Source organism: Aotus nancymaae, unplaced genomic scaffold (genome assembly GCF_030222135.1).
Source record: "Aotus nancymaae isolate 86718 unplaced genomic scaffold, 86718_ANA_hifiasm-v0.15.2.pri h1tg000155l, whole genome shotgun sequence".
In the NCBI taxonomy this organism is placed as follows: Eukaryota; Metazoa; Chordata; class Mammalia; order Primates; family Aotidae; genus Aotus; species Aotus nancymaae.
Genome location: NW_026988570.1, coordinates 809,230 through 836,977, shown reverse-complemented (window position 1 = coordinate 836,977; position 27,748 = coordinate 809,230). Strand labels below are relative to the sequence as shown.

General features: G+C 43.7%; 1 protein-coding gene across 1 annotated transcript in view; it reads left to right on the top strand.

The window, feature by feature from the left end:
* The window catches only part of MERTK (MER proto-oncogene, tyrosine kinase), a 133,270-nt gene that overhangs the window by 14,041 nt on the left and 91,481 nt on the right, over nt 1-27,748 (top strand). The window contains exon 2 of the mRNA XM_064371695.1: nt 17,265-17,670. Coding sequence (XP_064227765.1) covers nt 17,265-17,670 — 406 coding nt within the window. The remainder of the gene's footprint in view (nt 1-17,264; nt 17,671-27,748) is intronic.

Sequence of the window (27,748 nt, the reverse complement as noted above, 5' to 3'; positions counted from 1 at the left end):
GTGCTGGGATTATAGGCGTGAGCTCCCACGCCCAGCCCTCTCTCCATTTATTTATATAATCTTCTTGTGTTTCTTTCATCAGTGTTTTGTTATTTTTAGAAGATGAGTTCTCTATATGCTTTGTTAGATTTATACCTAAGTATTTCACTATTTGGAGTGATTGTAAATGGCATTGTATGTTTAATTTCAATGTCTATGTGTTTATTGCTTAATATGTAGACATACAATAATTTGTATCTTGCAATCTTGAAGTAACTTATTTGTTTCAAGGAGACCTTTTTGTAGATTCCTTGGAATTTTCCTTTTTTGAGATGAAGTCTCACTCTGTCACCCAGGTTGGAGTGCAGGGGTGCAATCTCGGCTCACTGCAACCTCCACCTGCAGGGATCAAGCGATTCTTGTGCCTCAGCCTCCTAGATGGCTGGGATTACAGGCGTGTGCCGCCATCATGCCTAGCTAATTTTTATTTTTTTTTTTGTATTTTTGTATTTTTGGCCAGGCTGGTCTTGAACTCATGACTTCAGGTGATCCACCCACCTCAGCCTCCCAAAGTGTTGGAATTACAAGCATGAGCCACTGTGCCCAGCCTTCTTTGGAATTTTCTATGAAGATAATCATATCTGCAAATAGCAATCCTTTTTTTTTTTCCTTTTCTGATCTTTTTCTCCTAATGTGTTTTCTTTCTTTTACTTGCTTTATTGCATTGGTACAACTTTCAGCATTGTGTTGAATAAGAATGGGGAAAGCAGATATCCTTGCCTTGTTCTTATCCATTGTGTGTGTGTGTTTTTTTTTTAAGTTTAAGTTAAGGACATGCCCCTCTCTTCCTAATTTTCTTAGAGGGTTTTTTGTTTTTGTTTTTGTTTTTCCATGAATGAATATTGAATTTTGTTAAATGATCAATATGATCATGTGATTTTTATTTTTTTAGCCTTTTAGTATGCTGGATGACATTGACTCATTTTCAGATATTGAACTAGCTTTCTATCCATGGCATAAATACCACTTGAGTGTGGCATATAATTATTTTTATATGTTGCTGAATTCTATTTGTTGATATTTTGTTAAGAATTTTTTTGCATTTATATTCATGAAGAATATTGATCTGTTAGGTTTTTTTTTTCTGTATTTTTTTTTTTGAGACGGAGTTTTGCTGTTGTTACCCAGACTGGAGTGCAATGGCACGATCTCGGCTCACCGCAACCTCCGCCTCCTGGGTTCAAGCAATTCTCCTGCCTCAGCCTCCCGAGTAGCTGAGACTACAGGCGCGCACCACCACGCCCAGCTAATTTTTGTATTTTTAGTAGAGACAGGGTTTCACCTTATTGACCAGGATGGTCTCGATCTCTTGACCTCGTGATCCACCCGCCTCAGCCTCCCAAAGTGCTGGGATTATAGGCATGAGCCACCTCGCCGGGCCTCTGTATTGTGTTTGTCTGGTTTTGGTATCAGAGCAATACTAGCTTCATAAAATATATTTGGAAGAGCCAACCCCTCTTCTAATTTCTGAAGGAGATTATGTGGAATTGGTGTTAATTCTTCTTTAACCATTTGGCGTAATTCTCCAGTGAAACTATCTAGACCTGGAGATTTGTTTTTTGGTAGTTTTAAAAGTTATGAATTCAGTTTTCTTAATAGTTATAGCACTTTTCAAATGATCTATTTCATGTTGGGTAAGTTGTGATAGTTTATGTTTTTTGAAGATTTAGTGCACTTCCTCTATGTTACCAAATTTGTGTGTGGTTATTTGTAGTATTCACTTATTATCCTTTTGATGTCTGCAGAGTCTACAGTGATTTCCCCTGTTTTATTTCTGATATTAGCAATTTATCTTCTCTTTTCTTTGTTAGTCTTGCTAGAGGTTTGTTAATTTTATTGGTCTTTTCAAAGAATTTGCCATTTGTGTCATTGGTTCTATATTGCTTTTTAAAATTTTCATTTTAAAAATATCTATTATTTTCTTCCATCTGCTTGTTTTGGATTTTGCTCTTTCTCTGTGTTCTAAACTTAGATGATGGATTTGAGACTTTTTCTCTATTTTAATACTATAAATTTCCTCCAGCACTTCTTTAGCTGTATCCCACAAATTTTGATATGTTGTGTTTTTATTTTCATTTAGTTAAATGTATTTTTTAAAAAGATTTTCTTGACACTTTTTCATTGACCCATGGACTATTTAGAAGTTTAGTTTGTGGCCAGATGTGGTGGCTCACACCTATAATCCCAGCTACTTGGGAGGCTGAGGCAAGAGAATGGCTTGAACCTGGGAGGCGGAGGTTGCAGTGAACCAAGTTTGCACCATTGCACTCCAGCCTGGGCAACAAGAGCGAAATTTCGTCTCAAAAAAATAATAATAATAAACAAGTTTAGTTTGCAAGTATTGAGAATTTCTATTGTGTTGCTGTTATTAGTATGTTGGTTATTTCCATGGTAATGAGAGAACATAAGCTGTATGATTTAAGTTCTTTTTAATTTGTTGGGATTTGCTTTATAAGGATATCATTTATTTTGGTTTATGTCTCATGGTCATTTGGAAAGAATGTGTATTCTGTTGTTGGGAAGAGTGTTCCATAAATATAGATTATATTTTTTTCTTTTCTTTCTTTTTTTGAAACAGAGTCTTGTTCTGTCACCCAGGCTTAAGTGCAGTAGCAACTCTGATGGCTCACTGCAGCCTTGACCTCCCAGGCTCAAGCGATCCTCCCACTTCAGGCTCCTTAGTAGCTGGGACTACAGGCATGTGCCACCGCACCTGTCTAATTTTTGTACTTTTTGGTAGAGACAGGGTTTTCCCATGTTGCCCAAGCTGGTCTCAAATTCCTGGACTCAGGCAATCTGCCGACCTCAGCCTCCCAAAGTGCTGGGATTACAAGTGTGAGTCACTGGGCCTGGCCAATTAGATTATTTTCATAAGCAGTGTCGTTAAGTCGTTTTACATCCTTGATTATTTTTTGTCTAGTTGTTCTGTCTGTTATTGGGAGAGGAAAGGAGAGAGAAAGAGAGGTGTTAAAGTCCCCAACTATAGTTGTTTATGTGTTTACCTTTCCTTTCAGTTCTATCAGTTTTGTTTTTGTTTTTTGTTTTTTTTGAGAGCGAGTTTTGCTCTTGTTGCCCAAGCTGGAGTGCAATGGCATGATCTCAGCTCACTGCAACCTCCACCTCCCAGGTTCGAGCTATTCTCCTGCCTCAGCCTCCCGAGTAGCTGGGATTACAGACATGCACCACCATACACAGCTAATGTTAGTATTTTTTAGTATACACGGGGTTTCACCATGTTCATCAGGCTGGTCTTGAACTACTGACCTCAGGTGATCCACCCACCTGGGACTCCCAAAGTGCTGGGATTACAGGTGTGAACCATCATGCCTGGCCCTGTTCTGTCACTTTTTACATCACACATTTTAAAGCTCTTTGCTTTGGTGCATGCTTATTTATAATTTCTGTGTCTTCTTGACAGGTTGACTTTTTTATTGTTAGATGATGTACCTTTCCGTCTCTGGCAATTTTCTTTGATTTGAAGTCTATTTTATCTGCTATTAATGTAGCCATTCTGTTCTCTCTCGATTATTCATTACATGATACATCTTTTTCTATCCTTTTGCTTTCAACTTGCCTATATTATTCTATTTTGGAGTGCAGTTTTTATAAATAGCAGATAGTTAGGTCATACTTTTTATTCTACTCTGCCAATCTCTTTTACTAGGTGTATTTAGATTATTTACATTGAATGTATGATATGATAATGCTATGTTAGGTGTGATGTTTTACTAGTTCAAGTGGATTATAGAATCCCTGCTCCTGGCCGGGCGCGGTGGCTCACGCCTGTAATCCTAGCACTTTGGGAGGCTGAGGTGGGTGGATCACCTGAAGTCAGGAGTTCAAGACCAGCCTGGCCATCATGGTGAAACCCCATCTTTAAAAAAAAAAAAAAAAAAAAAAAATCCCTGCTCCCTTTTAAGTCACTTTACCATCACCTGTTTATAATGTAATTGTCTTAAATATTTTCTTTTCATGTACAGAACCATATCAGACAGTGGTATGGTGTTTCTTTTACCATCAGACATAATTTACAAAACCCAAGAAGATAAGGAAAATCTATTGTATTTATTCATATTTTGCTTTCCATGTTTTTTCCTCCCTCTTGATATTTCTTTTATTGTTAAATTTCTGTTTAGAGAATTGCCTTTAGCTATTCTTTTATGATAGGTCTGCTGATGATAAATTCTTAGTTTTCCTTCATCTGAGAAAGAGTATTTTTATTTCTTCTTCATTCCTGAAGGATTCTGAGTTGACAGTTCTTTTCTTTCAGCACTTGTATTTTTAGCAGAGACAGGGTTTCACCATGTTGGCCAGGCTGGTCTCGAACTCCTGACCTCAAGTGATCTGCTCACCTCAGCCTCCCAAAGTGCTGGGATTACAGGCATGAACCACCACTCCCAGCCAGCCATTATTTCTTCAAGTTCTCTTTCAGCTTTGCTTTCTTTCTCCTCTCCTTTCAGGACTTCAATGATACAGATTTTAGATCTTTAATAGTAGTCCCAGAGACTCTATTCATTTTTGTTCAGTCTCTTCTCATTTTTGGTCAAATTGAATAGTTTTCCATTGTTTTGTTTTCTAGAATACTGATTCTTTCTTTTGTTTCCCTTTCATTTTACTGTTGAGCCTAGCCATTAAGTATTTGAATTTTTGATTATTTAATTTTAGCTCTAAAATTTCCTTTTGATTTTTAAAAATCTTCTTTTTTTTTTTTTTTTTTTTTTTGAGACAGAGTTTCGCTCTTGTTACCCAGGCTGGAGTGCAATGGCGCGATCTCAGCTCACGGCAACCTCCGCCTCCTGGGTTCCACAATTCTCCTGCCTCAGCCTCCCTAGTAGCTGGGACTACAGGCACGCGCCACCATGCTCGGCTAATTTTTTGTATGTTTAGTAGAGACGAGGTTTCACCATTTTGACCAGGATGGTCTCGATATCTTGACTTCGTGATCCACCCGCCTCAGCCTCCCAAAGTGCTGGGATTATAGGCGTGAGCCACCGCGCCCGGCCCAAAATTCTATCTCTTTACGGAGACTTTGTATACCTTTGCTGTGGCTATTTTTTCATGTTTCAAGCATGTATTCATAATTGTTCATTTAAAATTTTTTTTTTTTTTTTTTTTTTGAGATGGAGTTTTGCTCTTGTTACCCAGGCTGGAGTGCAATGGCATGATTTCGGCTCACCGCAACCTCCGCCTCCTGGGTTCAGGGCAATTCTTCCTGCCTCAGCCTCCTGAGTAGCTGGGATTACAGTCACGTGCCACCATGCCCAGCTAATTTTTTGTATTTTTAGTAGAGACGGGATTTTACCATGTTGACCAGGATGGTCTCGATTTCTTGACCTCGTGATCCACCCGCCTCGGCCTCCCAAAGTGCTGGGATTACAGGCGTGAGCCACCGCGCCCGGCCTCATTTAAATATTTTTATGATTGTTTCTTTAAAAGATTTTTCAGAATATTTGTCATTTTGGTGTTGGCATTTCATTCTGCTGGAGATCAGTTTTGTTTTGGTGGTGGTTTTTTTTTTTTGTTTTTTTGTTTGTTTGTTTGTTTGTTTGTTTGTTTGTTTGGCACACAGACATTTGGAGTATTATAAGACCCTGGATTATTAAGTCTTCTGTTTTACCCGTTTTCCTGTGAATTGCTCTGGCTGAGGAAGAGGGTATGCTGCCCGTTGCTGCCAGGTGGGGGTAGAATTCTAGGTTCCTCACCCAGCCTCCATTGACATCTGAGTGTGGGGAGAGCTTCATTACTGCTGGTCAGAGGTCAGGTGGGAGTTCCAGTACCCCACCAGGCTTCCACTGATACCTCTCTGGCTGGGAGGGGTAGGAGTGCCTCATTTCTGTTCCAACTCTTCCCTACCTGGCCTCCCCCAACACTAGAGTAGGGGGAAGGATGACCTTCTTGCTGGTTGGCAGTGAAAGTCTTGACTTTCTGTAGGCCCCAGATACTGTACCAGTGGGCAAGAAGAGAGATGCTTCATTGCTTCATTAATGCTGGGTGGGGATGGAAGGCCTGGCTCCCTCATGGTCCTTCTACCAGTCAGGAGGGCTGGACATCTTAGTTCTCTACTGCCTCTAGGCCCTTTCTGACACCACCCTGGAGGGCCACTTGTAGTACTTCTTTATAGCCGGGTGGTGGTGAAGTCTAGATTTCTCACTTGACTTTTGCTGGTTTGGGTGGAGACAGGGCCATGCTGTGTTCTGGGTTGCTTGCCTGAAGTAGAGCAGTTTATCATTTAAAAGTTTTCTGTCTGGCTCGTTGCCCTTTTCCTTGTCTTTCAGCTCCAGGACAAGGGGCATGTGGGGCAAAAGGAAATCCACTTGTTCTTGAGTCCTGAGGTTCCTAGCCAGTCTGCCTGCTTCTCTCTACCTTTCAGAGTTTTGTCTTGTTTTTTTAAAAATTATGCTAAAAGACCCATAATGTATAGTTTACCATCTTAACTGTTTCTAAGTGTATAACTCAGTGGAATTAAATCTATTCATAGCATTGTGCAACCTTGACCACCATTCATTTTCCTCCTGTAAAATTGAAACTCTATAACCATTAAACACTAACTCCCCATTCCCTCTCCCCTTAGCCCCTGGCAACCACCATCCTATATTCTGTTATATATGATTTTGACTGCTCTAAGTCAGAGTTTTGAAAATATTTATTTGATATTTAGTGTTTTGGGGTGTACTTAGTGGGAAGAAGAGGGAAAGTACATCTAGTCTGTTTTTGGAGGGGATTCTTTGTTCTCTGTTACTTAGGGAGGACTTTAACAAACTATTCTTGCTAACGGGTCTGGTCTTCCAGAGATAGTCACATTATAAAAGAAAATTATTTTTTCCTTAAGGAATGGCTTTTTAGTGATAAGAATTCAGGTGCTGGTAGGATAGAGTATATGTTTTGGGAGTTGCATGATGGAAAATTTAAACTTGAACTGAGCATCTCTTCTGGGTTTTGTGAAAGCCACAATTGGGCCTTGGGCAGAATCAATCCCAGACTCCCAAATGGAAAAGCTGCTTCAAGACCCTGGCCAGAAAGTGTTGCCTCAGAGCCTTTCTGTGACACTTGGCATGCTACCAATGGAGAAAGCAACGGGAAAGCCTTGGTTAAGTAAACATGATATTGTATACAGTATTCATATTTCATTGCAAGAGTTGAATGGTTTAGGTCAGCATAATCAGTTCCATGTATTTGGTATTGACAGTCAGGTATGACTAGTTGCACCTTTGAAACAAGACAAGTAAGATGTTTCATGTTGGGAAAATAATAGCTGCCATCGATTGCATGTCTATGCATGCCAGATACTGTGCAGTATTTCACGTGCAGTATTCCACTCTTATCTTGGAGAGAAACTAAGTACTGAAGTAGAGAATCCAAGTACTGGTGAGCTGGAGGGTATGTTTTGGGACCAGCATGATGGAGAAATTAATCTCTTCTGGGTCTTGTGAAAGCCACAACTGAGTCTCAGGGAGAATCAACCACAGAGCCTCAAAGGCTGGAGGGAAACTCTCATTTTACAGAAAGAGGAGAGTGAGTTTTGGATGGACAGGTGACCTGCACAAAGTCACCTGGTCTCCACGTGACTGAGCTGGGGCTATGCCTTGTCCCTCTGACTCCAGGGTTCTTGTTCTTACCCCACGCCTCCTGCAGCCTCCTTGTCTCCTAAAGCACATGCAGTCAAACCTGGGCCCTCTGCGTGAGGATTTGCCACCTCCATCCAGGCCACTCAGCACCCCCACCCCTGGCCCTCTGCATCCCCTTGGCCCTACCTTAGGGTGATTTGTGCTACTGGATCTATTCCCTAAAGAAGGGGTCTGATCCTGGCTGCACATTAGAATCTTGAGGGGAGATTTTTTAAAAAATCCCAGTGCCCAAGCTGCACCCAAGCCAATAAATTCGAGCCCTGGGTGAGACATGGGCATCAAAAGCTTAAGAACATTTCCTGAAAGATGCTGATGTTCTGCTGGGTTTGAGAGCATAGTGGGAGAGTTGAAAGAAGATGTGAAAAGTCATGGTCAGATTCTGTAAGGGTCTTTTCTGGTTGCATTCGTGCCCCCCATGGAAGGGACATGAACATTGCAGTCTATTTGGGGAGCTTCTTTTGCAAAGCACCACCAAGAAAAAGGCAAATGCCCCTGTGAAAAAGTGGGGGACAGGCTGAAGGGGATCATGAGAGGGTACCTAAAGCCCTTTGGGGTCCGTGGTGCTTGCCCTGCTAAAGTGTGTGTCAAGGCCAAGGAGAGAGGTACCTCTGCTCATTTTGTTTTGTTTTATTTTTTATTTTTGAGATGGAGTCTTGCTTTGTCACCCAGGCTGGAGAGCAGTGGTGCAATCTTGGCTCATTGCAACCTCCGCCTCCTAGGTTCAAGCAATTCTCCTGCCTCAGCCTTCTAAGTAGCTGGGACTACAGGCGTGTACCACCACACCCGGCTAATTTTTTGTATTTTTAGTAGAGGCAGGTTTTCACCGTGTTAGCCAGGATGGTCTCGATCTCCTGACCTTGTGATCCACCTGCCTTGGCCTCCCAAAGTGCTGGGATTACAGACGTAAGCCACTGTGCTGGGCCTTGGTGTTTTTTTTTTTCTTTCTTTCTTTCCTTTTTTTTGAGCCAAAAGGAATGTATGGGGCCAGGGACAGGAGAAAGGTCACCCTGCTGATAAGCCCCTTGTGCTTTTGCTCAGAGGTCCCAGCCCCTTCATGCTTCAAGTCAAGGCTCAGAAAGGTTGGATAGCTTGCCTGGTGTGCCAGGTCCCTGTGTGCCCCTCCAGACCCACTCTCCATCCTGCTCTAAGCTCCAGGAAGCAGCCTGTGGGAAGGGCAACAATGAAACTCCCCGGTGCTATGGCTCCAGCTGGTTTTGACTAAATGATCCTAAGTTATATTTGTTCCACTAAGTAAATCCAGGTGTTCGCATATTCATTGCTTATCTGAAATTCAGGTGTAAAAGGTTTTTTTATCTGGCAACCCAATGCCAAACCGTATTTTACAGGCAACTTCACATTCCTTCCACTGTGCAGGCATTTCTGGGCTTTCACTGGCACCTGGGCTTGTCTCCTCCTGTGGCTGGGCTGTGACCTCTTGAGGCAGACACTGCCCAGCCATTTACTTCCCTTCCTTCCTGCAAGCCCCAGGCCTTCTCTCCAGCACTGACTCAGAGCTAGCCACCCGGTTTTGCTTGCAGGGCTTTGCTATGCTTAGGGCAAACGAGTAGCCCAGGAGCTGCTCTTGTACCATGATCTGATCGCCTCTTCTTCCTTTAACATTCTCCAAGTGGCCCAAGGGTCACTCCAGTGAAGTTAATAATTACCATTTGCAATTTATGACTGATCCATCAGGTCAAGTGAATTCTGGTTGGTTATTTTTTTCCTCTAATGAAGTGTTGCTACTCTTTATCAATCAAGAATCCTTTGGGTATTGCATAAATAATACTAAGCGGAAAGTTTCTTTTTGTGTTATGTTTGGCCTCAGCTAGCTGTAGGGGTAAAGAGGGTGAGGTGGGAATCCTTAACCTAGGTGACAGGGCAGCTGCCAGGACATGATTCAAATATCAGCCTGGTGTGTGCACACGAAATGGGGCACTGATCTAGGTTCTGCTCTTTCTCCCAGAGAGAGTAGGGAAACAGGGATACCAGCATTTACAGGATTCCAGATGCAAAAGCCTTTTTCTAGGCCATGTGCAGTGGCTCATGCCTGTAATCCAAGCACTTTGGGAGGTGGAGGCAGGTGGATAACTTGAGGTCAGGAGTTCGAGATCAGCCTGGCCAACATGGTGAAACCCTGTCTCTACTAAAAATACACAAATTAGCTGGGCGTGGTGGCACCTGCTTGTAATCCTGGCTAATCAGGAGGCTGAGGCAGGAGAATCACTTGAACCCAAGAGGCAGGGGTTGCAATGAGTTGAGATCACGCCACTGCACTCCAGCCTGGGCTGTGACAGAGTGAGACTCGGTCTCAAAAGAAAAAAAAAAAAGGTCTTTCTCTAAATCACAAACCAACCCCCAGAAGGGCTGTTTGACAGCAAATACCTTCAGCAGACAGCAAGACTGGTGAGGAAGCCGGGCGCGGTAGTTCACGCCTGTAATTCCAGCACTTTGGGAGGCCGAGGCGAGCGGATCACAAGGTCAGGAGATCAAGACCATCCTGGCCAACATGGTGAGACCCCGTCTTAAAAAAAAAAAAAAACTGGTGAGGAAACAGCGTACCTCTGGAATAAGGTACATCCTCTTGGCCTCTTGGCTATGCATTTATGTGCCATATGCACATGTGTGCTCGAGGTGGGAAGCAAAGAAACTTCAGGAGCTCAAGATAAGCCCATACTCTCTTGGCAGCCTCCTCTGGGCCTCTTTATTTTATTTTATTTTTATTTTTTGTAGAGCCTTGTCTCACTCTGTTATCCAGGCTGATCTTGAACTCCTGGGCTCAAGCAATTGTTCCATTTTGGCCTCCCAAAGTGCTGGGAGCCACCAAGGCTAGGCTGGGCCTCTTGATTTTGAGGCTGAACTTCGGAGAGCTCAACTGATGCTTCCACCCATCTCATTGCTGGGGAAGAAATAGAAAGAGCAGGCGTAATGGCTCCCACAGGCTGACATTCAGTCTTGTTACTGTGACTCTGGTGGAGGAGCTGTCTCTCTCTCTCTCTCTCTCTCTCTCTCTCTCTCTCTCTCTCTCTCTCTCTCTCTCGGTACCTGGAATTATACAGCAGGCTGATGGCACACAGCATCCTAGGGTAGAATGCTGGGGTGGGATGGAACTGGATACGGTTCACCAACCAGCACCCTCAGTCCCACAGGGCTGCCATCTGCCCTGCTTAGCCCTCTTCCCACAGCATGGAGGGACTCCAGGGCCAGGGATGCTGCTTGCTGCCACACCCCACCCACTACCGTGGGACCTGAAATTTCAGTTGTTGATGCTTTCTTTATTCACCTTGGACTGTGATCACCAGGCTTCAAGAAAATCAAAGGAAGTTCATGTTAGGAAAAGCTTGTGGAGAGCATTTCTAGAGAGATAGAGAGATGCCTTAGAGCTGAGAGCCCTTCGCATCCCAAGCCTGATGTATACTTTTTCCTCTCATTCATGGCTGGCAATCATATTGCTATAGTATTGCCATTCCTCATGCATTGTCCAAGACAGACGTTACTGATCAAACTCAGCCCTTAGCCCCACAGGGCCCAGACCTGGCTTTAGAAATTCCTACTTTAGGTGGCCTGTAGGCCATGGCTCTTATGCAAGCCAGTAATAGCCATGTCAGCCAATATCTTTGGAATGTGCTGGTAGACTCGATGCCTATCACCTCCTACTGCTGAGATGATACTCTTGTCCTCACAGGAGTTCAAAGAAGTTATAGCGCTTTCCTGACGTCATACCTTGAGGTGGTAAGGGACTGGGTGGGCCTCAGCCCTCTGACTGCACAGCTGCTAGATAACCACTTTGCAGCACTGCCCACTAGCCCACCTGCCATTGCACACTGCACTCGACAAATGCTCAGAAAGGATTCATGGATTTGAGGGTAGGATGCACTAATTGATCACATGGAAACCAGCATTCTTTACTGGCATGCCCTAATCAACCAATTTTGAGTCAAAGAGACTATTCACAAAGTCCCTAAATGTCTGAGCCACTGTTAACTGTGTGTCACAGGCATGCCGACAGCCCCTCCAAGTTCCCCCTCCAGCCACAGCATTGTCCTTGCCTAGACCACCTCTCTTCTCTGCTCACCATTCAGGACCTGCTGCACCTCACACCTGTTTATTCTATAAATGTTTGCTGCATGTGACTCCATGCCACTTATGGTGGGTTTAGATGATGCCACCTCCAGCCTTCAAGGAAGTTACAGATAAGTATGTTCAGAAAAACAGGGCAATCTCACATGGAAAAATGGGCAGTATGTGAATAAACATTCACTACTCATGTCCCTTGGGCATGTCCCATGCTGGGCACTGGAGAAAGATAATGGAGACAAAAGTCCAGACTTTAAGAAGCTGACATTTGGGATCTAGTCAAGGGCTGCATGGTGATTGTAAACACATGGGCACAGGGCTGGGGTGCTGCACCACACAAGTCCAGGACTGGACGGAGTGGTCCCTGGAGTAGGTAAATGCAGCTGCTGGAGCAGCTGGGTAGCTACTCTCAAACCTGAGTGGGAGGCCGGTGCTCCAAGGCAGCTTAGCAGCATTCATTTACGTGACATTAAACTTCCACTCCAGCTGCTTATCCAGTCTACATGAGGAAGCAACCCTGGAAGAAGGTGGGAGGAATAAGGTGGAGATTTCTTGTGAATTCCACTCAAATTACAACCAGAGGCACCCCACTTTTCTATGTGTTGTGTAGAAAGGACCACATTTGCATTAAGTCTTTGATGTGGGTAAGCCTTTCAGTCTGAACTGTGCAATCACTCCCCAATAATAATTTTGAAAGTATTCCATTTCTGTGGGGAAAAATGGGGAAAAGATACATTATACAACCAAAGTAATTGAAATGATGAACAATTTAGCAACTTAAAATATAATTTCTAATTCATCATTGCCCCAACCCTTGGGTCCAAAACCCTGGAATGGTTTTTGTTTTAGCCTTTTTTTCTACACATCTTGAATAATCAACCAAGGCCCCCACATAGGGCTGGTGAGGTTATGCATTGCACAGCTCTAGAGAACAGTATGTAGGAGGTGCTCAAAATAGGTTTGTTGAATGAGTGAGTAAAGGTGTGGATCTGAGGAGGGATGGAGAAGGTGCCTGGGGCTGCCAGGGTCTGAGGTGGTGGAAAATCGGGAAAACAGGAAGTAGCCCAACCACTCATTCAACAAACCTATTTTGAGTACCTCCTACGTACTGGCTGTAGTGTAGGTGGTAGGTATCATGATGTGAATGGCAATACCACCCCCCAAAATTGTGCAGTATGAACCTCACCAATCTCACCAACCACGTGGGGGTCCAGCCTCAGTCCCAACAGTTCGCAGGGGTTAGACTATGGAAGGTTTTTACTAACTCTCAATAAAACGAGAAAATAATTAAAATAATAATAACTAACATTGAGTGCTTACTGTGATGCAGACATAGGAATAACTCCTTTATTCACGTCAGCAACCCTATGGGGCACCATGATTACCATCCCCACTTTTCCTATGAACAAACTGAGCCTGAGCAGCCTCGAGCCGCCAGCTGTCCACTCCTGAGAACACTCCTTTATGCCAGGATCGTGTCTTTCCTCAATATTTGGTGTCACACTGACTTTCCTTTGTGAACACTGGCGGTAGTGAGGATGCTATTGCTGTCAGCACCCTCATCTCGGTCTCCTGCTTCCTTCCTACTCCTTGATGACTGTCCTCGCAGTCACGTCTTCACTGTCTTCCACTTCCTGCTCTTCTTCCTCCCACTCGGCCGGTAGTTGGTGCCAGAATGTCCTTCATCAAGCCCAGCTCTGATTCTCACCCTCCCTTGCTCAGAAGCCTTCCAGGAACTTCTCCTGCCTCAGCTGGGATTCAAGACTCTCCACATTCAGCTTAATTTTGGTTTATCTCCCATTTTTGTTCTACCAGATTAGCTCCACTCTTCAGCTAAACTACTGTTTCCAACTGGTTGGGCTACTTCCTGTCTTTCCAATTTCCCACCACCTCTGACCCTGGCAGCCCCAGGCACCTTCTCCATCCCTCCTCAGATCCATGCCTTTACTCACTCATTCAACAAACCTATTTTGAGCACCTCCTACATACTGGCTATAGTGTAGGTGGTAGGTATCATGGAGCTTTCAGTCCGGCAGTGGAGAAATAACTAGATGAGTAATCATAAGATGTATTACAAAAGGAAAGGGTCCTAACACCTAACCGGAGTGCTAACTATAGGAGGTTAGTCAGAGAAGGCCTCCCTGATGCTATGGGACAGCCTCCCTTCACACCCCCAGTTAGCCATGTCCATCTCCCCTTTAGCTCCTGGGACCTACTGTGGCTCTGTTCCTGAAACAAGTCCCCTTCTTTATCCCATCTGACTGTCGTAGCAAATCTCGAACCCAGGAGGTGCTATATAAATATTTGTTGGAAATCAAATCATTCTGTCAACTTCTGGCAAATCAAATTGTGCAGATCAGATCTCTTTTAAATCATCCGGAGTGTTGAGTAATTTCAGGGTGGGTTTAGTGGCTCCCTGACTTCAGTGATGTCACATTAGTGGGTGGCCTTGCCTGTACCAAATTAACACTTTGTTCAGTGAACAGCTTGGTGCATGGGAAAGTGAAGATTATACTCCAAATTGTAATCAGAGGTTATCATCTTGCAGGGTTGGGCTTACAAAGCAGGCTTTCACTTTATATTATATGTGCTTCAGTAAATATTTGAATTTTTTCACAACAAATGTGTTAAATTTATAATTAAAAATTTTAAATATTCTTAAATAAGTTCAACAAACCAATGAAGATATTATTTACTTCTTCCACTTCCAATTTTTGCCTTCTAAGAAAGAGACCTACATTTAAAGGGGGAAAAAAAGTTATTTGGATTAAACCCCTGACTCCTGAGTCCTCTGTAGCTCACTGAATAGGAAGAACCACAGATGAGTTTGCCCATGCAGGTGGCAAAGGTGAATTGTCAAGGCTTCAAAGCCTGCATGAATAAGCAGAGCACCCTTGAGGGAGCTCTGCGGGCATCAGATGAAGAGCCAGAAGATGCATTGCTGCAGAAAGCTTCCACACATCAGAGGAAGAGGAGCCCCTTCCTCCTACCAAGAGTGCAGGCCCACCCTTGTGAAGAAGGTTTGCCTGGCATGTGGTCTGTGGGTGACTGGAGAGGCAATAGTCCCTTTCTGTTGTCATCCTGATCTTCACTCCCTGGCATAAGTGAACGCTCCCATAACAGTACACTCATCTATCTGGACAGCTGGGCTCCAAGCCAGCCCACAGCTGACCCACATAGCCCTCCCCTAAAACACACAGAAGGCCCTACACTCCCACACTCATCAAGACCGCAGGATAAAGAAAAGTCTTTCTGCATCCTTGTAGGAAAATCTCTTCTCTTCCATCTGGCATTCATCCTGACTCACTAAGGAGGCAGTTCCCAAAGGCAACAGCCTTGAGAGTCAGCCCCCAACACCAAAGGGGCCTGGGAAGGAACGGTTGCTGGGATGAGAAAAGGAGCTGCATGGCGAGGGCTCCCAAACAGAGATATGCCCTTCAGTTGAGGCATATGTGCTGTCCAGAGTGGCTTGGCAGAGAGGAAGCCAGAGGAAAAATTCCCAGATCCTCTCCCTTCTGCCCCACGATTTCCTGCTCGTATCCCCCATTAGCCAATTAAATACTTAACTGAATACTTAAAAAAATTCCAGCCTGGGCACATAGTCAGACTCCCTCCTTACAAAAAAAAATGTTAAACTAGCTGGATGTGGTGGCACAAGAATATAGTCTAACCTACTTGGGAGGCTAAGGTGGGAGGATCGCTTGGGCCTAGGAGATTGAGGTTGCAGTGAGTTATTGCGCCACTGCTCTCCAGTCTAGGTGACAGAACAGACCCTGTCTCTTTAAAAAACAATTATTTGTTGTTCATCTGAAATTCAAGCTTAACTGGGCATCTTGTGTTACTTGCTAAATAGGGCACAACTCTGAGCAAAGAACACCCTGCTCCCTGCACACACACACTCAGGGGCCCAGGAGGGCTTGATGTCCTGGGCATGGCAGGAGGCTAGCCCTTGAGCAAAGATGGAGCCCCTCTGTGTACCCTCACTTACTAACCTGCAACACAGAATGCCGGGCCTATATCCCACCCGCCTGTCTCACCCACTCCCTGACAAAGTATTTGAATAGATCACAACTGGTGTAGAATCTGTGTCCAAAAATGCCACTCAGAAAGCCAAAAGTGCAGCTATTATGAGCCTTCCTTCACTCAGAAACCTTCTAAAACTACTTGTGGACCAGATGAAATAAAAACATTTCCAGGTTTATTCCAGCAAGCAGGCATTTTCCTGGAAGCTTCACTATTCTACAGCTAGTAACTTAAGCATACTTTTTTTGTTGTTAAGGCACAAAAATTGTAAACACTTTGCAACCATGAGCAGTTGTTGGTTTTTTTGTTTGTTTGTTTTGTTTTGTTTTTGAGACAGGATCTCACTCTGTCACCTAGGCTGGAGTGTGGTGGCACAATTTTGGTTCACCACAGCCTTGACCTCCTAGGCTCAAGCAATCCTCCTTCCTCAACACTCCCCCATCAAGTAGCTGGGACCACAGGTGCATGCCAACATGCCTGGCTAATTTTTGTTTTGTTTTGTTTTTGAACCTGAGCATCTTCTTCAAGACTATTAGCCAAATTTGCAACGTCATCTCTGACAGAGCAGACAGTAAGGAAAGTTATTTATTTATTCATTCATTCATTCATTTATTTAGAGGCAGGGTCTTGCTGTCACCCAGGCTGGAGTGCAGTGGCACCACCTTGGCTCACTGTAACCTCCGCCTCCCACCTCCCAAGTAGCTGGGATTACAGGCATGCACCACCATGCCTGGCTGAGTTTTGTGTTTTTAATAGAGACAAGTTTTTTTTTTTTGAGACAGAGTTTCGCTCTTGTTACCCAGGCTGGAGTGCAATGGCGCGATCTCGGCTCACCGCAACCTCCGCCTCCTGGGTTCAGGCAATTCTCCTGCCTCAGCCTCCTGAGTAGCTGGGATTACAGGCACGCGCCACCGTGCCCACCTAATTTTTTGTATTAGTAGAGACGGGGTTTCACCATGTTGACCAGGATGGTCTCGATCTCTTGACCTCGGGATCCACCCGCCTCGGCCTCCCAAAGTGCTGGGATTACAGGCGTGAGCCACCGCGCCCGGCCAATAGAGACAAGTTTTTGCCATGTTGGCCAGCGTGGTCTCAAACTCCTGACCTCAGGTATTCTTCCCACCTCTGCCTCACAAAGTGCCAAGATTACAGGTGTGAGCCACCGTGCCCAGCCAAGAAAGGTGATCTTGAGCTCTGCTGTGTCATCACCTTCTTCTTATGCTGCTGAGTTGGGCATGAAGGACTTGCAATGAGTCGGTAATAAGAAAAAATTTATTTTTGGTAGGTGGAATTATATTTCTTCAGGACTCTTCCAGAAGTGAGTTTACAAATGAATGAACTGGTGAATAAGAATATGTCCAGATATGCATGTTAATTCTGCTCATCTCTTCCTGGGGAACTGCGGATACCCACTTCTCTCTCTTCATGGCCTAAGAAGTTGGAGACCTACTTGGAAAATTCTTCTTATTTAAAAGGCTAAAAATTGGATGTTCTGTTTTACAGCTATCACTGAGGCAAGGGAAGAAGCCAAGCCTTACCTGCCATTCCCAGGGAGGCTGCAAGCTGACAACACACCCCTGTTATCCTTTCCTCATGCCAGTGGGTACCAGCCTGCCTTGATGTTTTCACCAACCCAGCCTGGAAGACCACAAACAGGAAATGCCGCCATTCCCTGGGTGACCTCTGCCGCGTCAAAGCTCCTACCACCTCTTGCCTTCAAACACACAGTTGGACATGTAATACTTTCTGAACATAAGCACGTAAAATTTAATTGCTCAATCAGTGTACCTAATATATACCAGGACACCCCAATTTCTTGGTGGAAAGATGGGAAAGAATTGCTTGGGGCACATTCTATTACACAGTTTTATCCAGATGATGAAGTTACTGCAATAATCGCTTCCTTCAGGTATGTGTTCTTTCTTCCTTTATTTTTTTAATTCTAATTTTAATTAACTAATTTATTTATTGAAACAGAATCTCACTCTGTTGTCCAGGCTGGAGTGCAGTGGTGCGATCTCAGGTCATCGCAACCTCCGCCTCCTGAGTTCAAACAATTCTCCTGCCTCAGTCTCTGGTGTAGCTGAGATTACAGGCACCCGCCACCAAGTCCAGCTAATTTTTTTTTTTTTTAGTAGAGATGAGGTTTCACCATGATGGCCAGGCTGGCCTCAAACTTGTGACCTCAGGTGATCTGCCCACCTTGATCTCCCAAAGTGCTAGGTTAGAGACGTGAGCTACCTCACCAGGCCTCTTCCTTTCTTTTAAATGTCTTTATACTAGTGCTTCCTCAAAAGCAAAAGCCTTTTGTTTTCTGTTTAAGCAATCTATGGTCCCTTTAGGGAGTTGAAGGATAGCTGACAGTGTGTGTTCAATCTGAGCTTGGCAGTGTTGGCACTGTTGGTTAACACATACTCTGGGGCTGGGCCTGGGAGGGCACTTCCCACCTGACCTACATAGCTATCAAGTACAGCTGGACCCAGGAGCTCTACCAGTGAGTGGAAACAGTGTTTCTTATCAGGTAGGAAGAGTCCTCAAAATCATCCTGGCCCTGCAGGGCTTTTTAAACAGTGCAATTGCTTGATCCAGGGAGTGTTGGGCTATAGTGGTGCTATGCCAAATGGGTTTCTGCATCAACATGGGGAGCCCCCCCACCCCTGCCACCAAGAGCAGGGGACCACCATGTTACCTAAGGAGGGGTGAACCAGCCCAAGTCAGAAACGGGGCAGGTCAAAACTTGTGCACTGATCAGTATGGGACTGTACCCGTGACTAGCCACTGCATTCCAGCCTGGGCAACATAGTGAGACCCTGTCTCAAAAAAAAAATAAATAAAAACCAGTGCATCTCTCTCATCCCTTCAGCTACCCTGCTGCCCCTGCCTTCTACCTCTCCCTATCCCTTCCCAGTGCTGATGTAGCTCCCATACACACTAGGGCAGGAAGAGATGGAGAAGTCTGTCTCCAGAAATTAGACAGGCCCTAAGCCTTGGACCATCATCTCAGTACTCCACTTTGTTTTTTAAGAGTAAGCTGGATGAGGTTGAGGGGATTGTGTGTGACGGGGACAAGCTAAGCCAGGACTTGTATCTGGAATACTGCATTCTCCCAGAGACCCAGCCATTATGTCTCAGAATGCTGCAGACGGGCAGGTAGATGCTTCTCTTCTCACCACCCCTTTTGTATTCTCCACTCTTTCCTCTTAGCCAGAAGGTGTTTTGCTTTTCTGTTTTTGTTTTTTGCATCAGGACTTTGTTGCATGCACAGTTTAGAATTGGGTTGACCTATGGTTGTTAAAAGCTCAAAGTGAGGTCAGAGCCAGACAGCATGAAAGCGAGAAACTTTTCCCTACAATTCCTCCACTTTGGAGTAGAGCCTTCTTTGATCTATTACATTTTCACTTTCTCTGACATGATACTTGGCACCGTCCCATACTGTGTCATGCCTTTTGGTGAATCATTTTATGTTTCCTTTTCAGAAAACCACCTCACAATTACCACAGACCTAACTACTCAGGTTAGCATGCCAACACTTTCACAAGATGTGCCCTTCTTTTTGCATTTTTCCCCTCAGGTTGTAGGTTTGGTCAATGGATAACCTCTTTGCCTCCAGGCAAAGAATGCAACTTCCATATTACTCTGGCTAAGTCTCTCCTCAGCCACACTCAGCCAGTGGCTAAGACTGCTTGGGAGATTTGACTATTTTTTTTCTGCATCAACTATAAAAGGCAGATGTCTTACAATTATATAAACATAGCTTCTGATGAGAGAAGTAAAACTTTCATTTAATGATAAGTGAATGAGGAGTAGTTTAAAGGGTTCAAGAATAGCAAGCTGGCACATTGGTCTCATTGGGTGTCACCTAGGAGAGGAGCACAGCCCTGCCCTGCTGTCTCTCTGGACTTGGCCAGTGTGTGACTCTGGGTGAGCTGCCTCATTTCCCCTGATCTTTTTTCCAAAGGAAGAGATGGGTTTGGGCCATGTGACTGCCAGCTCCACTTCTGCTCTCAGATGTCATGAGCTGTTCAGAGGACTTAAATTGTAGAGTTTTAAAATTTTGATTCATCAGTTTTTTGTTTTGGACCCATGTCTTTAGAGTGCAGAAGATGACCTGGGTGTTGTTTTGAGAACGTTAGAACTTTGGAGTAAAATTTATTCTTTTGCATATATTCAGCTTTATTATATATAAACTCATTCTAAAGGAAAAAAAAATCTTATTTGACCTCCAAACTAGGCCTAAAAACAAATTTAGTGATCAGAATTTTTGCAAATAATGAGCACTTAGTTGAATTAGGTAGCATACAGGATGATACTAAATTTGCCTATATATGATTCTTCAACTTTATTAAGGTAATATTCAGGGGCAGAGTAGCTGTTGAGTGATTCAGTGAAATAAATTATAGTTGTAAGAGTTAAAGAAAGAGGAAAGAAATGCAAAATGTAGCTTGACAGTCAAAGACAGGTTTATTTTAGAAAAATAACCTGAGAGGAGCTTCTGGCCGATTTCAGTGAGGAGTGTTATCTTTTATAGACTAAGAGTATATATTAGTTTTAGGGTAAGGGTGCTTATCACAAGCTTGGAATGTTTCTGTGCTGGGGAGAAGCTTATGGCAGGGTTGGACTGTCTCTGGTCGGAGGGGAGGTTATCTTGGGGCTGGCATCTCTCGGATGAAGGGGAGGTTATCTCAGGGCCGGCATGTCTCTGGTTGGGGAGGAGTTTGGAATGTTTTTGATTGGAGATGTTATCTGTGGCTTATGGTTATGCTGACCTTAGCCATTAGGCTGATGCCCTTTGGATTTAGGCAATTTTTAATCAAGATGAACTTTAGAATGTGAACGCTTATCCAAGATGGTGATACTGCTGCTCTGTCAGTAGTTACTTAATCAAGATGACAAATATTTGTATAATTTCTTGGCAAGAGAGGATGTTGTTGGAGACCCTAAATGTGATGTTTTTTAGGTGAGGACACTAAAGTCCCCACGAGCAGGGTCACTAGGCAGTGAGCTAGTCTTTTTTTTTTTTTTTTAATGGGGCTTCACCATGATGGCCAGGCTGGTCTTGAACTCCTGACCTCAGGTGATCCACCCACTTCAGCCTCCCAAAGTGCTAGGATTACAGGCGTGAGCCACTGCGCCCGGCTGGCAGTGAGCTAGTCTTATTTAAACAGGGAGCCTGAGGGGTGGGGGGTGAAAAAAAAAAGAAAAAGAAAAAAACAAACAGGGAGCCTGATGTGCACACCAGCAGTGTCCTCCCTTCTCGCGTCTCCTGGGCCCTAAGGAAATCCACTCTGGCTCCCATGAACAGAGAAGAATTAAAAAATAGTTTTAAGCTTTCAATATATGTAATTTTATTAGAAATTTATTAGCCTGCATTTTTGTTGGAGTTGCCTTTAGCAACATCTATCTATATATATATATGAACTATGTTTACTCAAGGGAATGTGCAAATAAAACCACTAAGGGAAGAGAATATAGATGTATATAGGCTGAGGTCAAAATGATTCTAGAGAGAAGCACCTGGTATTTTGAGTTTGGTCATGGGACCATTTTTTCTAAAAGATATTAGGATCACACATAGACATTCCCATAAGAATAAGCAGAATTGGCCAGGTGCGGTGGCTCATACCTGTAATCCCAGCACTTTGGGAGACCGAGGTGGGTGGATCACAAGGTCAGGAGATTGAAATCATCTTGGCCAAAACAGTGAAATCCTGTCTCTACTAAAAATACAAAAAAAAAAAAAAAAAAAAAAAAATAGCCAGGTGTGGTGGCACAAGCCTGTAATCCTAGCTACTCGGGAGGCTGAGACAAGAATCACTTGAACCCAGGAGGCAGAGGTTGCAGTGATCTGAGATTGTGCCATTGCACTCCAGTCTGAGTGACAGAGTAAGACTCCATCTCAAAAAAAAAAAAAAAAAAAAAAAAATAGCCAGAATTTATGTGGATTTTTAAAGTGATGAGATCTCTCTAGATTGAGGACCTCATACTTTGTATCTGCACTCATCCTTTAAATAGAGCACAATTGTGAGTTATTAGAGACTGACACTGTGTTTATCTTTCTTAGTCTGACATTGGTTCCATGTTTTCTCTTCTGTGTTGTGCAAGCCTTTGTCTGCTGCCTACCCCACACTTAAACTCCCAAACTCCTCATTCTAAAGACAAGGTTGGCTGGGTGCAGTGGCTTACACCTGTAATCTCAGCACTTTGGGAGGCCAAGGCAAGTCATCACTTGAACTTAGGAGTTTTAGACCAGCCTTGCAACATAGCAAGACCCCCATATCTACAAAAAATTTAAAAAATTAGCTGGGCATGGTGGCCCATGCCTGTAGTCCCAGCTACTTGGGAGGCTGAGGTGGGAGGATCACCTTAGCCTAGGAGTTCGACGCTTCAGTGAGCTGTGATTGCGCTATTGTACTTCAGCCTGTCTGAAAAAGAAGAAAAGAAAAACAAGGGTTGGTCAAGCATCTGGTCTTTGGTCCTAAAACAGCACCTGTCCTGGTTGAAGATGTGGTTTAGAGTATCTAATGCACCAGAGCTTTGGTTACTCCTCATCGTTGCTCTTATACCCTCTTTTCCATAGTGGCCCCTGCTGTCATACAGCTCTTTCCCTTCCAAAGGAAGAAAGGACTGTGATAAAGTCATTTACTCTAAGGAAAGCTGTAACATTCACTGGTGATGTCATTTTAGACACCAAGAAATAGAGATATTTAAAAAATCAATACACGTAGACAAGTACACGCTAGTTATCAAAACGGCCATCCTTGCACATGAAGGTGTTTCTCAGCAATTGGTTATTTGTTGACTGCATATTTAACTGAATGGATGGCTGAACACTGAGGCAAGCTGGGCAGACCTGTTTGCTGTCCTCCTGCTCATGGTTGTGAACAGAATGGAGGGGAAGAGCCAAATCAAACATCAGGTGCGGCAGCGCTAAGGTACTGTTGCCTTCAGATTTTAAATTTATCCTTGAAGTATTGTTTTAGGGAACGAGGAACTGGCATCAGGACTGGGGGAGGTATACTTCTGCCACTCAGGAGCAATCACATCTTGCAATCAAACCTCAGTTAACTGAAACTGGGAGAAGAAAGATGGAAACAATAGGAGCTCATGGACATTTAAGTATGAATCCCATGTACTCTGGAAAGACAGGGAGATTTGGCATCATGCATGAGTACCCCTGAAAGATTTTTGAAACTACTTGGTCTTAGCTCGTGTGTGTGTATGTGTGTGTGTGTGTGTGTGTGTGTGTGTGTGTTTAAATTATTTTTATTTTTATTTTATTTTTTATTTTTTTCTGAGACGGAGTTTCGCTCTTGTTACCCAGGCTGGAGTGCAATGGCGCGATTTCGGCTCACGGCAACCTCCGCCTCCTGGGTTCAGGCAATTCTCCTGCCTCAGCCTCCTGAGTAGCTGGGATTACAGGCACGTGCCACCATGCCCAGCTAATTTGTATTTTTAGTAGAGATGGGGTTTCATCATGTTGACCAGAATGGTCTTGATCTCTTGACATCGTGATCCACCTGCCTTGGCCTCCCAAAGTGCTGGGATTACAGGCGTGAGCCACCATGCCTGGCCTAAATTATTTTAATAGTGATATATGTATTTTGTCAAAAACTTGGAAAATAACAAACAAGTACAGAGAAAGAAACAATGGCTTATAATTGCAACTCTGAGACAAATTTTCCAATTATATATAAATTTAATTTTCTTGAAATGAAATTAATCTTTTATTGCATAGATGACTACATATCCTGTTTCATTCACTTTATATTAGTAACATTTCTGTATATTATTGTCTTCAAAATATTTTAAGATTGCTATGTGCCACTGTAATCTGCTGTTGTGAAATGAAAGCAAATATCGAAGGATGCCAATGAAATTATAAAATTATAAAATTTAAAATTTTGTAATTTAAATTTTTATAAATGAAATTTTTTTTTTTTTTTTTTTTTTTTTTTTGAGACAGAGTTTCACTCTTGTTACCCAGGCTAGAGTGCAATGGCGTGATCTCGGCTCACCGCAACCTCCGCCTCCTAGGTTCAGGCAATTCTCCTGCCTCAGCCTCCTGAGTAGTTGGGATTACAGGCACACGCCACCATGCCCAGCTAATTTTTTGTATTTTTAGTAGAGACAAGGTTTCACCATGTTGACCAGGATGGTCTCGATCTCTTGACCTCGTGATCCACCCGCCTTGGCCTCCCAAAGTGCTGGGATTACAGGCTTGAGCCACCGCGCCCGGCCTGAAAAGTTTTTTTTTAAATGCTGAGGTTGAGGAAGAAATAACTGATGTTCTGCTGCTAGCCCAGGTGCCCTCTTGAGCTAGGCCTGTTCTATGCTGATAATCACCCCTTTTTTCCTGTTTCACTTGGATGTCTGTCATTGTTGATGAAGCCAAGAGTCATCTTTCAGTAATAGGTTTATAAAACACTCAGTGTCTGCTACAGGTTGAGATCCCTCGAGAGTGTTCACCCGGCCTCCTTTACAGGACTTGAGTCACTGGGCTGGACCTCCTCCTTGGTGCTATAGCCACTAACCTGTCTCAGCTGTATCTAATATTAGCTCGAAACTAGCACAGCGTTCATCCAGGCTCTAGGACACTGCTTGGCCAAGATCTTTCACTGGAGTCTCCAAAGAAGGGTGTAATTTGGGGGATATATTATAATTAGATCTGATGTCTCATATAGCAAGTAAACAGCCCTCTAGCTTGGGTGGAAATGTGCCCTGGTCAGGTGCAACACTCCAGAAGGACAGCAGTCACCAGACCAGAAGACCAGGAAGCCCGACTCCCAAGCAAAACCACAAACTGATGGGAGACTTGTGGTGAGGGGAAAGTATTTGTTGTTTGTTTTCTGTTTAGTCTGGGGATTCCCACTGCTTTTTAAATTCTGGCATAGTTCCCAGTGGCTAAAGCTGGAAAGTTTTTACTGTTTCATTAAATTTTCTTTGTAAAAATGTTAAGTTGAGGCCAGGCACAGTGGCTTACCCCTGTAATCCCAGCACTTTGAGAGGCCAAGGAGGGAACATTGCTTGAGCCCAGGAGTTTGAGACCAGCCTGAGCAACACAGTAGAACCCCATTACTACAAAAAAAAAAAAAATTAGGCAGACATGGTGGTACATACCTGTGGTCCCAGCTACTCAGGAGGCTGAGTCGGGAGGATCACTTGAGCCCACGAGTCTGAAGCTGCAGTGAGTCATGATCCGACAGAGCAACACTGACTCAAAAAAGAAAAAGAAAAAAGTGGGTAGTTTGGGTCCCCTTACACCTTGTGTCCTTTGGGGCCCCTGTCTCCATGTGAGCTTTTGGCATTGTGGAGGCTGTGTTTTGGGGGCTCCCATGGGCTTTCTGTTCTGGGCTTTTTCCCTCCCATCCTGCCTTCCTTGGGGCTGATGGATGTCTGTTGCCGGTTCTTTATTCTGCTGCTCTTGTTGGCAATGAAAACGGAATCTAGAACATAAAAACCTAATTTCTTTAGCCAAACCATCTCCTGGAAAAGCTGTAATTAACCACAGATGCCTGACACTTGCTGACTTGCTTCCTGTTCACAAGACCTCCTTTCAGCTCAAAGTTCCTTGCCCTTGGGTTACCCCGTCAGCACCATGTGAATGGTGGCAGGTGAAAACAGGGCACTTACAGTGGACCTATTTCTTAAACATTTTTTTGATATGGTAAAATATACATAACCTGAAATCCCCCATTTCAGCATTTCAATGGCATTCACATTTTTGTGCGACCGTCAGCACATGCTGTGCATCCATCTCCAGGACTTTTTAGTCATCCTAAACTGAAACTCTGTACTATGAAACAATAATCCTCATTCCTCACTCTCCCCACCCCTAGTAACCACTATGCTACTTTATTTTTTATTTTTATTTTATTTTATTTATTTATTTTTCTCTTGACAGGGTCTCACTCTGTTTCTCAGGCTGGAGTGCAATGGTATGATCACGGCTTATCGCAGCCTGGACCTCCCAGGCTCAAGTGATCCTCCCACCTCAGCCTCAGTAGCTTGGACCACAGGCATGAGCCATTACACCTAGGTGATATATATATATATATTTTTTGTATTTGAAGAGACAGTTTTGCCACGTTGCCCAGGCTGGTCTTGAATTCCGGGGCTCAGGCGATCCTCCTGCCTCAGCCTTTTACAGTCTTCTTTCTTTCTCCGTGAGTTTGATTACTCCAGCTACCTAACATAGGTGACGTCATACAATATTTGTCCTTTTCCGTATTTCTTTTTAAAAAGACTCTAGAGCGTAACTGCTACTTCCAAGTCATTTCTGAGCAGGCCAGACTAGTAGCAGTAAGGACTGAAGGTTAGAGACATGCTGTGTGTGTATAAGATGTGCCTGGGCTAACCCAGCCTGTACTGCCCTGGGGTGATGGGCTTCTGCAGCTTCAGGTCCTGCAGCTGTGGCCAGGTGGTTCCTGTCTAGACACCGTGGCTGAGTAGGTGCTATTTCTTTTGTCTTTTCTTGTTCAGATGTTTATGTTTGACCAAAATCTGATGAGATTTTTATACCATTTTTCTTAAGCAGTGATAAAATATTCCGACTATTCAAAAAGTCTTTTCTCTACCTCAGCCCCCAGCCCTCTCCCTATGGGAAGTGGAGGTTACCCATCTCTTGGGTATCTTTCCATAGATATTCAATCCATAGGTAATCCTATGTATGTTTGTATTTGTGTGCTAGTCTCCAGCATGGTGTGTTAATCTAACAGAGCGTTACTCATAGCTGTGGTTAAATCAATACCCAGGGTATTTTTTGTGGCTATGGAAATTCTGTTTTCAGCTGAATCATGTAATATGTTATAATTATATTTTACTTCTTGTCTTAGTTCGTTTTCTGTTGCTTACAAAAGGATACTTGAAACTGAGTAAATTATAAAGAAAAGAAATTTATTTCTCACAGTTAAGGAGGCTGGGCAATTCGAGATCAAGGACCCCCATCTGGTGACGATCTTCTTGCTGATGCAATTCTGCAGGGTCCTGAAGCAGCGCAGGGCATCACACGGCGAGGGGGCTGAGTGTGCTCATGTGCTAGCTCAGGTCTCTCTTCTTATAAAGCTGCCAGTTCCACTCCCATTAATCCTTTATTCTGTTATTAATCCATGAATGGATTAATCCATTCATGAGGGCAGAGTCCTCATGACCCAATCACCTCCTACAGGCCTCACCTCTCCACACTGCCACATTGGGGATTAAGTTTTAATACAAGTTTTGAAGGCACTATTCAAGCAATAGCACTTAATTCATTCATTTATTTGTTTGTTTATTTATTTACTTGAGACAGGGTCTCGCTCTGTCTTCCAGGCTGGAGTGCAGTGTGCAATCATAGCTCATTGCAGCCTCAAATTCTAGGGCTTAAACAATCCTCCCACCTTAGCCTCCCAAGTAGCTGGGGCTACAGGCATGCTCCACAATGCCCAGCTAATTTTTAATTTTTTCTTTTGCCAAGAGATGGGTTCTTGTTATGTTGCCCAGGCTGATCTCAAACTCCTGGCCTCAAGTGACTCTCTCACCTTAGCCTCCCCAAGTACTGGGATTGCAGGCATGAGCCACTGCTCCCAGCCCCAGAGCAATTCTTGAGTAGCTTTTTGATTATCTTGAATTTAAAAGTTTTCTAAGTATCAAGCACTCATTCTTCTCTAAACTCAAAAGGAATGTATGCATCTCCTCCCACCATGAGAAAATTATCAGTACTGATATTTATTTATTTATTTTGGAGATACCTGTCCTGGCTCCCTCCCTTCCGCCTCTGTCTGATCAGGTTACCCTTTGAGTCTGGGGTCCAGCTGTCTTTACTACTATTCTGAGGTCCCCCTATTCCTCCTGTGGTCCAGCTACTGTTTACTGGAGCCCAGGTCCTCTTTCTTGGCTTTTCCTTTTTTTTTCTACTTTCTAAAACTTCATTAAAGAAAAAAGTAATGGTGGTAAATCTCTAGAACATATTCAATTTTCTGGGATCCCTCCCCCAAGAATGTGACATTGAT